This window comes from Pan paniscus, chromosome 10 (assembly GCF_029289425.2).
Source record: "Pan paniscus chromosome 10, NHGRI_mPanPan1-v2.0_pri, whole genome shotgun sequence".
NCBI lineage: Eukaryota > Metazoa > Chordata > Mammalia > Primates > Hominidae > Pan > Pan paniscus.
Genome location: NC_073259.2, coordinates 8,377,163 through 8,392,383, shown reverse-complemented (window position 1 = coordinate 8,392,383; position 15,221 = coordinate 8,377,163). Strand labels below are relative to the sequence as shown.

The following is a 15,221-nucleotide window of genomic DNA, read 5'->3' as shown; positions in this document are numbered from 1 at the left end:
CAAGACTCCATCTCAAAAAAAAAAGAAACAAGTGAAATTAATTTTTATTATTACATTGTTATTATTATTATATTATTGTTTTTATGTATTTTATTTAACCCAATAGATCAAAAATATTATCAATATGGGGCCACGCACAGTGGTTCATGCCTGTAATCCCAGCACTTTGGGAGGCTGAAGGGGGTGGATCACGAGGTCAGGAGATCGAGACCATCCTGGCCAACATGGTGAAACCACATCACTACTAAAAATACAAAAATTAGCCGGGCGTGGTGGCGGGCGCCTGTAGTCCCAGCTACTCGGGAGGCTGAGACAGGAGAATCGCTTGAACCCAGGAGGCGGAGGTTGCAGTGAGCCGAGATCATGCCACTGCACTCCAGCCTGGGTGACAGGGTGAGACTCTGTCTCAAAGAAAAAAAAAAAAATCAATATAAAGTAATGCAATCAATTAGAAAATAATTCATGAGATGTTTCACACAGGTTTTTGTATTGTTTTCAAAATCCAGTGTGTGGTTTAACTTGCAGCATATCTCAGTTCAGATTGGCCACATCTCAAGGGCTCAATAACCATACATGTCTAGTAGTTACTGTATCAGACAGCATGAGTTTAGGATCACCAATAACTGTCTGACACCCAGTGGTAAATGCAAGGTGTGGTCTGGTTTTATCTAAAGACAGAAAGTGTTTTAGGAGGCCTTTGTGCCTGAGGGCTTATCAAGCTGGAAGGCCAAGGGAGCCTTCCTTTTTAAGCCCTTCTCCGCCCCTTCATCATTGCTAGAAATACAAAAACACCAGAGCCCTCTGGCGAGTCTGAGAACGCACTCAGTGGTACTCCGTGATCTCCGTTCTGCAGAGGGACCCAGGCTCTGGCAGCCTAACAGATTCAGTGGGATGGGCACTATGCCAGGGTGATTGAGCAGCGGGATCCAGGACAAGGGCTTGCTCGTGGTATAGACAAGTTAACCCTATTCTCTCCATAGCAAGAGACGATGTTCTGTACTGCAGCCAGTCTGTTGTCTTGCAGATGTGAGTGACTGGCCATAGGAGGAGACGGGCCTGACAGAGGGGATGGAGAAAGGCCAGTCCACCCCCTTGCCCCAGGCGGGTTTGGGGACATAAGAAGGACAATCCCAGACTACCCTGTCTTACCTGCACTCTTCCCTGTGTCTGTGGCACTCCTCCAGGTGTCTGCATGGCCCTCTCCATAGTGACCTATGTGTAAATGTCATCGCTTCTAAAAGAGCCACTCTGCCCAGCTCAACTCCACCACTTTCTCTTCTTACCCTGCTTTTTTCTCTTTTTTTCTACAAAAAAAAAATTGTATTTGGATTTTATTTAGAATTTTATTTATTTATTTTGAGACGGAGTCTTGCTCTCTCACCCAGGCTGGAGGGCAGTGGCGTGATCTCAGCTCACTGCAAGCTCCGCCTCCCGGGTTCACACCATTCTCCTGCCTCAGCCTCCCGAGTAGCTGGGACTACAGGCGCCTGCCACCGCGCCCGGCTAATTTTTTGTATTTTTAGTAGAGATGGGGTTTCACCGTGTTAGCCAGGATGGTCTCAATCTCCTGACCTCGTGATCCGCCTGCCTCGGCCTCCCAAAGTGCTGGGATTACAGGCATGATATTTAGAATTATATTGAGTTTATGGACAAATTGGGGAAGAAATTAAATCCTTTTTTTTTTTTTTGAGACAGAGTCTCGCTCTGTCTCCCAGGCTGGAGTGCAGTGACATGATCTCAGCTCACTTCAACTTGATCCACCTCCCGGTTTCAAGTGTTTCTCATGCCTCAATCTCCCGAGTAGCTGGGACTACAGGCATGAGCCACCACACCCAGCTAATTTTTTTTTGTATTTTTAGTAGAGACGGGGTTTCACCATGTTGGCCAGGCTGGTCTTGAACTGCTGGCTTCAGGTGATCCACCCACCTCGGCCTCCCAAAGTGCTGGAATTATAGGTGTGAGCCACTGCGCCCGGCCATCTTTATGATATTGAACCTTCCTACTCATGAACCTGACAGATCTTGCCTTTTTTTTTTTTTGGTTAGATTCAGGGGGTACATGTGCAGGTTTGTTAGAAGGGCACAGTGCATGGTGCTCAGGTCTGCGCTTCTATTGATCCTGTCACTCAGAGAGTGACCACAGTACCCACCAGGAAGTTCTTCAGCCCTAGCTCCTCTTTCCTTCCTCGCTTTTGGAGTCCCCAGTGTCTGTTGTTCCCATCTTTGTGTCCATTTGTACTCACTGTTTAGCTCCCGCTTATAAGTGAAAACACGCAATATTTGGTTTCCTGTTTCTGTGTTAATTCGCTCAGGATAATGTCCTCCAACCGCATCCATGTTGCTGCAGAGGACATGATTTTGTTATTTTTTATGGCTCCATACTATTCCATGGTGTATTTTCTTCAGCACTTACCACCACCTGAGGTTATAAATTTAGTTGTTGATTATCTACCTGCTCCATTAGAATGTGAACTCCATGAGGGCAGGGACCTCATCTGGCTCTCCACTGTACACCCAGGGCCTAGCTCAGCGTCCAGTACATAGTAGGTGCTCAATAACTACTTTTTTCTGAAGGAAAAAAAACTTCATTCATAGAAGAACCAATGCAGCGAAGGAGCCATATTTCTCACTTTCATTTTTTCTCTCAGCATTTCTGAATTTAGATCCATTCACTTCAGAGAATAACAGACATTTTCCAAGTGTTTTGGACGAGAATACGCTCACTTCTTCTACTCCTAACGGTTCAGAATTGCTTAATCTTCCTGAATAGTTGGACGAAGTTTCTTCCCCCTCTGTCTCATTATTAGAGACCAATAGAGTTATTCCTTGTTGATTAATTACTTGGTTTTTTTTGAGCCGGAGTTTCACCCTGTCACCTAGGCTGGAGTGCAGCGGCATGATCTCGGCTCACTGTAACCTCTGCCTTTCAGGTTCAAGTGATTCCCCCACTTCAGCATCTGAGTAGCTCGGATTACAGGCATGCGCCACTATGCCTGCCTAATTTTTGTATTTTTAGTAGAGACAGCGTTTCACTACATTGGTTAGGCTGGTCTTGAACTCCTGACCTCAAGTGATCCACCTGCCTCAGCCTCCCAAAGTGCTGGGATTACAGGCATGAGCCACTGTGCCCAGCTAAATTGTTTTTTTTTAATTCTCTGTTAGGTAAAAAAGTTATGAGGGGAGGAGACTGAGCTGTCATGGGCAAGGCTGGGCCGCTCGCCTAGCCTCACAACACTCCTCACATTCTTCACTATCACAGCAAAGGGATGTCTACAGTCCTGCAGAAAGGCCTCAGAGCTTTATATTGCTAGAACAATATATCCCACTCTTCTGGCAATCTGGGGGAAGGGCAGAGACTATGCCTTGTATTTACAAAGGAAGAAACCAAGAAACACAAAAAGGCAAGAGAGATTCTCCTTACTGCAGAGCCTGCCCCAAGATGGCAGTGAGACAGTACTTGCTTGGGTTACAGAACACAGGGGCCAACTCTCTTCCTACTCCACAGCTACATTCCAGAGAATGGCATTTTCGGAGCACAAGTGGTTTCCAGGGCCAGGCAACAAAGGACTTATCAGACTAACTGGAAAAGAGAAGCTGATGTCCCCAAACCCACTCCAAACTCCAAACTCCAAAGTCTCCATTCTATGCCCCAGGCACGTTTACTCTTCCCTGGGGTGCAGTGTACAGACCTGAGCTCACTTGAGAGCCTGGGACAGCCCATCCATGTTGGCAGGCTGGCTCCCTAGAGCCATCTCATCCTTGTGAGTTGATAATTTAGCATAACTCCCCCAAAGGATGCATTAGTAAAGGACTCTTGAAGATGCTGAAGAATTTTCAAACCAAAGGAATGAATTGCTAAGAATAAAGTAAGTTGGAGGAGATGCTTTTCAGCTTGGGGCCTGCCCAGCATCACGCTGTGTGTCACTCAATAATCTATCAATTATAGATTATAGTTAATCCTGTTGAAATGACTACAGGAACCCAGCAAAACATGCCAGAGGATCCTCTTTGACCTCTATCCCAAGCAAACATATGGTGGTAATGGATGTCAAGACATGGGAGGGAGCTGGAAAGTTCCACTAAAGCTAAGTCTAAATGAAGCTGGGCTCTGGGTGGGGCAAATCTTGAGAAATGGCATCCTATTGCAGTTTGGTTTTCTTTCCGTGTTTATCATCTCTATCAGTATTCTCCTTTAGGCACAGTGTAAATTGAACAGAACTTGGGAGAGAGAACACAAGGACTGGACCACCTGCTCTGCTATATCATAACTGAATCTTGGGCATATTTTCTAAGAATTTTTTTCTTTTAGAGACAGTGTCTCGCTCTGTCACCCAGGTTGGAGTTCAGTGGTGCCATCATAGCTCACTGCAGCCTCGAATTTCTGGACTCAAGTGATCCTCCCACCTCAGCCTCCTGAGTAGTTGAGACTATAGGTACATGCCACCACACTTGGCTAATTTTTAATTTTGTTTTGTTTTTGTTTTTTGGGTTTTTTTTTGAGACGGAGTTTCACTCTTGTTGCTCAGGCTGGAGTGCAATGGCACAATCTTGTCTCACTGCAACCTCCTCCTCCCAGCTTCAAGCAATTCTCCTGCCTCAGCCTCCCAAGTAGTTGGGATTACAGGCGTATGCCACCATGCCCAGCTAATTTTTTTTTTTTGAGACGGAGTCTCTCTCTGTCGCCTAGGCTGGAGTGCAGTGGCGTGATCTCAGCTCACTGCAAGCTCCACCTCCCGCGTTCACGCCATTCTCCTGCCTCAGCCTCCCGAGTAGCTGGGACTACAGGCGCCTGCCACCGCGCCCGGCTAATTTTTTTGTATTTTTAGTAGAGACGGGGTTTCACTGTGTTAGCCAGGATGGTCTCGGTCTCCTGACCTCGTGATCCGCCTGCCTCGGCCTCCCAAAGTGCTGGGATTACAGGCGTGAGCCACCGCGCCCGGCCATGCCCAGCTAATTTTTTGCATTTTTAGTGGAGACAGCGTTTCACCATGTTGGCCAGGCTGGTCTCGAACTCCTGATCTCAGGTGATCCACCCGCCTCAGCCTCCCAAAGTGCTGGGATTACAGACGTGAACCACCGTGCTGGGTCCTAAGACTTAATGTACTAGTTTCCCGGGGATGCCATAACAAAGTATGTATCACAAGCTTGAGTGGCTAAAACAATAGAGATTTGTCATCTTACAGTTCTGGAAGCTGAAAGTACAACAGGAAGGTGTTGGCAGGGTTGGTTCCTTCTGACAGCTGTAAGGCAGGGTCTGTTCCACGCCTCTCCCCCCGGCTTCTGGTGGTTTGCTGGTCCTCTTAGGTGTTCCTTGGCTTGCAGATGCATTATCCCGACCTCAGCCTTCACGCGGCGTTCTCCCCATGTGCGTTTCTCTCTGCGTCCCACTTCCTCCTTTTAATAAGAGCGCCGTCATATGGGAGTAGGCTCATCCTAATGACCTCATCTTAACTTCACCATATCTGTAAAGGCCCTATCTCCAAATGAGGTCGCCTTCTGAGGTACTAGGGGGTAGGGGTACATTTGGGGGGTGAAGGAAACAATTCAACCCGTAACACTTTCTTTCCCTCTAAATGGGGATTAGAATACAGTATTTCTTCATATAATTGCAGTGGTTGTGAAAGTGTCTCAAAGAGGCTTGGTTCCTAGAAGCTCAGTAGACATCTGGTTTGTCTGAAAGTACATGTGCCTTGGAGCTGTCTGAGTCAGACTGCACCCTTAGGGAGCAGGGCTCAGGTGGGGTAATCACCCTGTGAGCATCCAACACAGGTAAACAGGTGCTTGGCCAATGCGTTTCCCTGATGGTGAAGAGGAAAGGCTGGAGAGAAAAATCTGCTGATAAGCCAGGGCTAGAAAAAGTCTGATACCAAGTGCTGGAGAGGATGTGGAACCTCAGGAGCCCGTGTGCAGCTGTCTGAGTGTGCACTGGTAAAAACACTCTGGCAACATGCCAAAAAGGCAAAGCTGTATATGGGATGCCCCAGCAATTCCACTCCTAGGTGTAGGTGTATACTCTAGAGAAATGCCTACATAGGTGCCCCAGGAGATGTGTGCAAAAATATTCATAGCCGCATTGTTTGTTAGACCTAAAAATGAAAAATAACCTACATTTCCTCAATGTCATGCATGCATCTAATGGAATACTATGTTACACAGCAGGTGAAGTCAATTAACTAGAGCCGGGCATACCGTATGGATGAATCTCACTAACAAAAACTATTCAGCAAAAAAGAGCAGATTGCAGAAGAATAAATACAGTGAGTAGGACAAAACCAACGACATATTGCTTAGAATGCATATGTAAGTATTTGCATAAAGAATATAAAGAAGTCTGGGCCTGATAAACACCAATTTCAGCAGGCGGAAGTGGAAGTGCACAGGGAGCTTCAACAGCTTATTTTTTAAACTGGTGATGAGTGAAGAGTACTGGTTATCTTATTCTTTATAACTTCTGTATATTTGAAATGAAACATTTTTTAAAGAGCCAGGACTTGAGGAGAGTCATATAAAGGAGACCGAGATGCCAGGGACAATTTCTACTCGTGGGAAGATTCAGAGTTGTTCCTGTCATTCCCTGGAACCCAGAATCCAGAGTCAATTAGTTAAAGACTCTGACATCTGCTAGGCGGGAGGCAAGAGACCTAACAAGGTAAGGCTAGGGGGATGAGAGGAGGGAAGGACGCTCTCATGCTGCCCCTCTTTGATCTGAACCCAGTTACTGGCCTGCGCGCCAGCCCTGGGCTGCAGATAATGCCAGGAGAAAACAGCTGGGCAGTCCTGGGAAGCCTGGGAGGGATGCAGAGGAGGGCGGGGGCCACACACGCTGGGAGGTGCACTAAGGCTGCTGCCCCCACACAGTGACAAGCGCTTCCTCGCAAACCACCTGGCACGGGCACCCTGACAGTTTACAGCACTGTCTCTCACTCTCCTTCTCTCTCTCTCACACACACACACGCCCCATCCACTGCCTGCTCTGACCAGGACCCCAGCGTTGGGGACGCGGCCAAGTCAGCCAGCTGTGGGCCCTGCCAACCCTCCCTCTCTTCTAGGACTGGGTTTTTCCAGCTGGAGTCTCACTCCCTCTACAGCAATCTCGGGAAATTGGAGACTGACGCGGCTGCTCCTGCATGTTATTTATTTTTCCTCTTTCCCTCCCGTGGAGACCCTCCTGTTGGAAAGAGAGCTGCAGCACAGGACGGGACGGAGACAGGCAGGAAGAAGCAGAGAGGACTCGGTGACGCCCCCACCAAGCAGCCCCTGGCCCACTCCTCCAGCAGGGGCCATGAGCACCAAGCAGGAGGCCAGGAGAGATGAGGGAGAAGCCAGGACGAGGGGGCAGGAGGCACAGCTTCGAGACCGAGCCCACCTGAGCCAGCAGCGCCAGCTAAAACAGGCCACCCAGTTCCTGCACAAGGACTCGGCTGACCTGCTCCCGCTGGACAGCCTCAAGAGGCTCGGCACCTCCAAGGACTTGGTGAGGCAACACCCCTCCCCCGCCAGCGTCCCCTGGCCTTTTCCTTCCACTTCCCAGATCCTGAGCAGGAGGCACGACCAGAAAGTGCAGACCCTCAGCTTTCAGGTCCCGCTCCCTTGCTGAGATGGGGAGAGGTCATCCTGCCAACTCAAGGCTCTTCACCGGGGATGTTCCCATGGTTTGGTGGCTCTGAGGGTTCCTATTCTCATTGCTCGGCTTCCCTTTTTCCTCTAATGGCCCCAAACTTGAGGGTGGTGAGGAGCTAGGCTGTTTAGAAGTGGGGGCTTACAGGAACACAGGAACCCTCTAGAGTGGTCACTTACAACCAGGAGGGCCTGGAGGACTGGCCAGTTTAGGGTTGTGACTTCCTGCTTCCCCCAAACCACAGGTTCCCCCCACCAGGTCTGTCTATCCACTTGTCCTTTCTCCTCAGAATCAAAACTTCGGGGGTCTCCATCCTTCCCAGGGCATCAGGGTTTTGTGTGGCTCTTGCCGGGGCCCCCTGGCCGCCTTGAGTGCTGCTCCCCCCACTCCTGAGTGGAATGAACCTTCCAGGCTCCTCTCCTCCCATCCCATGTCTGCAGCAGCTTTGGCCTCAGAGGAATGGGGCAGGGGAGTAACAGTGAGGATGTGAGTGGGCGGGGGACAACTGCAGATTCAGGCATTCCCCTCTGAGAGGCAGTGCTGACAAGCGGGGCTGCGCAGCCACTTCGCTTGGGATCAGATCCTGGCTCTGCCATTTACTAACTTGTGCAATTGACTTTACGTCTCTGTGCCTCAGTTTCTTCATCTGTTAAATGAGAATCAAATCAATCATAGGATTGTTGGGAGAGTTGTTAGAGCTAATATATTTAAAGCACTTAGAACAGTGCCTAATAGCAGGCACTATCTAAATGCTATTATTATTATTCCCCCAGCTATTACTCCATTTAGTCTGAGAAATATTCCTGGCCTCTGACCCGTGGAAGAGAGGAAATCCTTTGTAGAAAGGCTTGGGAGCACTCGGTTCCCTGTCCCCTCTCCTAGTCTGAGAAGAGGTACTCAACCAGGCCTGTACTGACAGGTTGGAAGCATGTCTGCAGGCCTGTGCTCCACCAACTGCTTCTCCCCGGGAACCTGAAGGCCAGTGCAGCACCTCGCCTTTCCCTACTTAGCTCCACCTTTCCAGACTCCTCTCAGCCTGGGTTGCCCCCACCAGGACCACAGCCCAGAGGTCTGGCAATTCCCTAGCTCCCAATGAGAAAAGGGATTGCACTGAGACTTAATTCAGGGAACTGCCAGGGGCTTATTCCTACTTGCCGTGGCAGCAAGCATAGCTGAAAAACAGGGATGGAGCAGGGAAGCGGGTTCTTCGGCTCTCAATGGCTAGAACCTACTGGGGACCATCCTACATGTGTTTGGCCCCAGGAGAAGGTGCTCTACTGACACTGCCATCCTGGAGTGGCAGGTCCCGCCTTCTGATGAGAAAGTCCCGGGCTTTTCACCTCTCCCCTCTGCCTAGGATATCCCCAATTGATCCCTAGCAGTTACCTCCTATGGCTTTGGGAGCAAAGGCACAACAGGCAGGGAAGACCCCATCGTCTCCCTCCCTGGGATGGCTGAGGAGCAAACTGCACAACAGCGGGAGGGGCCTGAAGCCTGTGTTCATCGTGGGAAGGTGGAAGATGGGAAGTGCAGAGCCAGTCTCTCCAGCCAGTCCCAGAGCTCGCTGAACTTTTCCCAGCACTGGGTCTCCTGCTGGCAGCCTTGCTGCCAGGAGCAACCCCAAGGGCCTCATTAATCTAAGGGAAGAAAAACAATCCCAGGCTCCCAAGGAGAGAGGGCAGGTGGAGAGGTGCATAGAGCCTGGGGGAAGAGTCAGTCTGCAGCAAGCATTTATTGAGTGCCTACTAGATGCTGAGCCATGCCCTGGGATATAAAAATGAGTGAGGTAGACTCAAGCGCTCTCCAGGCTAATGGGGGAGTAAAATCCATACATAACATTTGTGAGAAGCATGGCAAAGGGAGCTAAGACAAGGGACCCCAGCTTGGCATGTATGGAGAGAGGAGCATGAAGAACTCAGAGAGGGTATCCTGGAGAGGGTATATCCTGCATTATAGGATGTCCACAGAATCTCAAACTTAAGATACAACCTCTCTCTCAAATAAAGTGTGTTAAGCCAGTCATCCAGTCTAGCCTCGAGAAGAGTGAGGAAGAGGAGTTTCAGGAAGAGAGGAGAGAGGAGTGAAGACATGGAGGCAAAAAGCAGCCTGGTATGAGCGGTGCTTCTGGGGCCCATAAACAGAATGGCAGGGAAGGAGGCACGGCCCGGTCATGTGGACTGTGGATCACCTTCAAAAGCTTGAGCTCTATCATGCAAGCAATGCGGGGTAGGGTGGGGGGTCTTTGATGCATTTTAAATAAGAGAATACATGGTTAGTTTCATGTTTTACTTTGGTGCTTCTCAAACTTTAACCTGTACATGAATCACCTGGGGATCTTGTCACAATGAAACATCTGATTCGGTAGGTATGAGAGTGCATTTTTAAGAGGCTTCGAAATGATGTTAAAGTTGCTGATCTGAGGACCACATTTTGGAGTAGCAAGGTTTTTAGCTTCCAGGCTGAAGCTCCAAGCAGATGTATTTGAAAGGTAACAGGTCTGGAGACAGGTTATGAACTTAAGAAGGTGTTCCAAGGATCCGAGAGAGCTGTGGGGAGTCTGGAACACAGGCAGTAACAGAAAGGAAGGATGGAGGCCAAGTGCTGTGGCATAAGCTTTTGGTCCCAGCTGCTCAGGAGGCTGAGGCTAGAGAATGCCTTGAGCCAAGGAATTAGAGTCCAGTCTGGGCAGCATAGCAAGATCCCATCTTGAAAGAAAAGAAAAAGAAAGAAGAGAGAGAAGGAAAGGAGGGACAGATTGATTCTACACAGGAGGCAAAACTTACAGAATTTGGGAAGTGACTGGATGGAATGGGAGTGGTTGTAGATGAGGGACAGGTCAAAGATGACTCCCAGCATCCTAGCTCTTAAAGAGTTTTTTTTGTTTGGTTGGTTTTGTTTTTTTGAGACAGAGTCTTGCTCTGTCAACCAGACTGGAGTGCAGTGGTGTGATCTTGGCTCACTGCAACCTCTGCCTTCTAGGTTCAGGTGACCATCACACTTCAGCCTCCCGAGTAGCTGGGACTACAGGCACATGCCAATACATCTAGCTAATTTTTGTATTTTTAGTAGAAATAGGGTTTCACCATGTTGGCCAGGCTGGTCTCGAACTCCTGACCTCAAGTGATCCACCCACCTCGGCCTCCCAAAGTGCTGGGATTACAGATGTGAGCCACCACGCCTGGCCTAGTTCTTGAGTTTCTTACTGTTTTTCATCATACCACCAACCCTGGGATCTGAAGCCCATTGAAGGATGAGGTCAGAGGGGAAGAAAAAAAAAACCCTCCTAGTTAAAAAAAAATGTAAGTTTGAGACAAAACTTCCCCCAAGCATACTAATTCCTGAAATGTCCCTTCGGCTACTAAGTCAGTTTCACGGAGAATGGACCATTCTCCTCTTCCCATTTCTTCACTGCTGAGCAATCTATGGGTGTCCAAGGAAAACGGCATGATTTGATACTGGGGCTTACTCTGCTCTCATTATCTGGGACCCTAGGGTAAACTCCTAGGGCAAGGCTCAGGTCTGGGGGGGTTGGGGGAGCATCCTGGGGTATCTAAGTGGGGTAACTGAGCAGCCTGGATGCCTGGGTTTAGAACTGCCTACCTTCATTGTTTTGTGATGGAGCCAGCAGCCGCGCAGTGTGATCCAAAGACGCCTGGTGGAGGGAAACCCGAATTGGCTTCAGGGGGAGCCTCCCCGGATGCAGGCCCTGATTCATGGCCAGGAGAGCAGGAGGAAGACCAGCAGGACAGAGATTCCAGCTCTTCTGGTCAACTGCAAGGTGAGAGGCCTCCCAGGGACACACTTTCATTAACAACCCTGAATCACTCACTTCACCTGCTCTCCTTTCTGCTCTGCCCTGATGGGAGAGGGAGGGAGGGAGAAAGGGCACCTCTCTCCCTAGCCTGGACCTAACCAGGATCCTCCACCTCCTTCCTCCCTGCCCCAACCCATGTCTCCTTGGTGCAACTCCATCTGTCACCACCATTACTCTGCCCCCCTTCCTTGGTCAAAATACAATACTTAAATTAAGTAAGTACTCCTCAGTGTGCTCTACACAGACAAATGGTGTGTGTGCATGGATAACGTAATTCTGGAAAAAACTCATGTGTTCTAAGGCATTGGCCCTGTAATCTCTGGAACCACTTAACCACTCAGTCACTATTGAACGTTCGCAATAAATTCCCACTGGTCCTCGGCCACCGTCTTTGCTCTGTGCTTCTTCTATGTGGATTGCTCTTCTTGCTCTCCAATCATTCTGGGTCCACATTCTGCAGGCAAAAGCCCAGCTCAGATGTTACCTCCTCCTTGAAACCTTTTCTGATTTCCCCAGTAGGAAGCAGCCTTTCCTCCCTCCCAACCTCTAAGGCATGTTACTCACGTCCTTTTTTTAAAAAAAAATTTTTTTTTTGAGACAGAGTCTTGCTCTGTTACCCAGGCTGGAGTGCAGTGGCATGATCTTGTGTCACTGCAGCCTCTGCCTCCTGGGTTCAAGCGATGTTCCTGCCTCAGCCTCCTAAGTAGCTGGGACTATAGGCCCACGCTACCACACTTGGCTAATGTTGTATTTTTAGTAGAGACAGGGTTTCACCAGGTTGGCCAGGCTGGTCTCAAATTCCTGGTGCTGGGATTACAGGCGTGAGCCACTGCGCCGAGCCCTTTTTTTTTTTTTTTTGAGACGGAGTTTCGCTCTTGTTGCCCAGGCTGGAGTGCAATGGTGTGATCTTGGCTCACCGCAACCTCTGCCTCCTAGATTCAAGCAATTCTTCTGCCTCAGCCTCCCGAGTAGCTGGGATTACAGGCAAATGCCACCACGCCTGGCTAATTTTGTATTTTTAGTAGAGATGGGGTTTCTCCAGGTTGGTCAGGCTGGTCTCAAACTCTTGACCTCAGGTGATCCATCCACCTCGGCCTCCAAAGTGCTGGGATTACAGGCGTGAACCACCACACCCCTCGACTTTTCCAGTCCTTTTGTTTATTTTTTAGAGACAGATTCTTACTCTGTCACCCAGGCTGGAGTGTAGTGGCATGATCAGAGCTCACTGCAGCCTCAACCTCCTGGACTCAAGCGATCCTCCCACCTCAGTCTTCTGAGTAGCTAAAATTACAAGTGTGTGCCACCACAGCTGGCTAATTCTTTTTTTGTATTTTTAGACTACCACGTTGGTCAGGCTGGTCCTGAACTCCTGGCCTCAAGCGATCCTTCCACCTTGGCCTCCCAAAGTGCTTGGATTATAGATAGGTGTGAGCCACAGGGCCAGGGCATTCACATCCTTTTATAGACCATAAAACTTTCTGCCATATAGTAGAGTTATATTATACTTCCTTTAGACTCCTAAAGAATAGCATTCATTGATGTACCTTCCGGTAACATATCTTATAGTAGATACTCAATGAATGTTTGGAATGAGAAAACGATGTGTGTGTATATCCAAGTGTATATCAAAATGTCTGTCTATGTCACAAAGTAGGTGAAGTTGTCTTCCTTTGTTTCCAATAGCGAACTTCTTGGTTACCCATATCTGAGTTTCCTAACAGGGATTCCAGTCTTCTCATCCTTTCTCTATTCCTAACCTGGAGTTTTCGAACCAGGAGGCCATCAAACTCCCAAGGATTCCTCTAAACAAACAGATCACCGTTTCTCCGTTTCTGGCAGATCTTCCCCAAACTTATGAACCCATCACATATAACCACTTTTTTTTTTTTCCATTTTATTTTTTGTAGAGACAGAGTCTTGCTATGTTGCCTAGGCTGGTCTTGAACTCCTGGCTTCAAGTGATCCTCTTGCCTCCAAAGTGCTAGAACTACAAGCATGAGCCACCGCACCTGGTCCACTTCCTTTTTTGATTTATTTATCTGGGAGTTCTGCCCCTATTGTATGAGTCTCATAAAAGCCAGTTTTTTTGTTTGTTTTGAGACAGAGTTTTGCTCTTGTTGCCCAGGCTGGAGTGTAATGGCGCGATCTTGGCTCACCACAACCTCCGCCTCCCGGGTTCAAGCGATTCTCCTGCCTCAGCTTCCCGAGTAGCTGGGATTACAGGCATGCGCCACCACACCCAGCTAATTTTGTATTTTTAGTAGAGACAGGGTTTCTACTAAACCCTGGTCAGGCTGGTCTTGAACTCCCGACCTCAGGTGATCCACCCGCCTCGGCCTTCCAAAGTGCTGGGATTACAGGCGTGAGCCACCGCACCTGGCCCCGATAAAAGCCAGTTTTAAAGACAGTTCATTTTCTCCACTCATTTCTAGGAGGGAATCATCAATGGGCTGGGAAACTGAAGGATCCAATTCCAACCCATTCCCCTAGGGACTCACTGATTCACCACGATTCCTCTTTCTTAGTGCCAGGACCAGCTGCTTAGAGTGGCCGTTGACACAGGCACCCAATACAATCGGATCTCTGCTGGATGTCTCAGCCGCCTGGGGTAAGAATGTGGCCCAAACAAGCAAGTGGGGGACACGGTTTCTTTTTGGGGTGATGAAAATATTCTCAAATTAGATAGTGACGACAGTTGCATATTTTATCTCAATAAAGCTGTTATTTAACAAAAGAGTGGCTAGAAGACTCTGGCAGAGAAGGCAAGGATTTAGACCCCACGTGAGGTCAGGGGTTGGAGGTGAACCCATAGTAGAGAGGGACACCTGCTGATTAATGGGGTGGAACCCTCTAGGGGCTGTGGTAGCCATAACCCTTGCTTCCCAACCACAGGTTAGAGAAAAGGGTCCTAAAAGCCTCAGCTGGGGACCTGTCCCCTGGGCCCCCAACCCAGGTGGAGCAGTTGGAGCTACAGCTGGGGCAGGAGACTGTGGTGTGCTCGGCACAGGTGGTGGGTAAGTCCCCCCTTCTGCAACAGCCCTGGTGCTCACCTCACCTTTCTCTTCGGGGTGGGGCAAAGGCCGAGACTTTCAGTCCCTGCAGCACGAGGAGTTCCCAGAGATGTTCTGACTATCCCCCATCTCTGTGCCAGTGTCCTCGGATCTGGGGATGGGGTGGGCAGAGAAGGAGCAACGGCTAAGAGGAGGGCAGCAGTGACCACCGGGAACCCTCAGCCTCTTCTGTTTTCAAATTGTTCCTATAGATGCTGAGAGTCCTGAATTCTGCCTGGGCCTGCAGACTCTGCTTTCTCTCAAGGTAAGGCACCCACTCAGGGCCTGATCCAAAGCACTGGGAAAAAGCAGTAGAAGGCACAGGTGTGGAACCTGGACCAGGTTCTGATGAGAGTGACTTAGAGATTGGCAACTGTCCCTTTGCTTCCTTAGAGGTTCCTTACTTACCACCAAGTGAAAAATCAAGAGAACTGGGTCACCCCCTTCAACAGGAGTCTAGGGAAATGGGGATGGGGGAAGAGCAAAAGGCAGGTGGAAGCTGTAGGAAGTGGGAGGGGGAAATAAAGGAGCGGCCGGGAGGCAGGTGGCGGGCTGAGGTGACCCGGCATGACTGCTCTACACCCCGCAGTGCTGCATCGACCTGGAGCACGGAGTGCTGCGGCTGAAAGCCCCGTTCCCAGAGCTACCCTTCCTGCCTTTGTACCAAGAGCCTGGCCAGTGACTGCTGTCTCAGTCAGTCCCCAGAGGGAAAGACCTTGCCTTAGAAGAAGAGGCGTGTG

General features: G+C 49.3%; 2 protein-coding genes across 11 annotated transcripts in view; one reads left to right on the top strand and one right to left on the bottom strand.

Moving 5' to 3' along the window:
- Window positions 1–133: 133 nt before the first annotated feature.
- ITFG2 (integrin alpha FG-GAP repeat containing 2) overlaps window positions 134–15,221 on the bottom strand; it is a 29,526-nt gene continuing 14,438 nt past the window's right edge. The window contains exons 12-14 of one of the 10 annotated variants that reach the window (XM_055095257.2): window positions 14,482–14,593; window positions 11,218–11,269; window positions 2,356–5,393 (exon numbers count right to left, since the gene is read on the bottom strand). In XM_055095257.2, the coding sequence (XP_054951232.1) occupies window positions 5,172–5,393; window positions 11,218–11,269; window positions 14,482–14,593 (386 nt within the window). In that variant the 3' untranslated portion in view covers window positions 2,356–5,171. The other 9 variants (XM_034935172.3, XM_034935170.3, XM_034935174.3 and 6 more) reach the window with 9 other exon arrangements.
- NRIP2 (nuclear receptor interacting protein 2) lies at window positions 7,127–15,207 on the top strand. Its single transcript, XM_008973780.5, is given in 7 exon segments — window positions 7,127–7,192; window positions 7,195–7,473; window positions 11,243–11,395; window positions 13,957–14,039; window positions 14,324–14,445; window positions 14,694–14,746; window positions 15,071–15,207. Coding segments are annotated over 7 exon segments (849 nt in total). The 3' UTR covers window positions 15,164–15,207.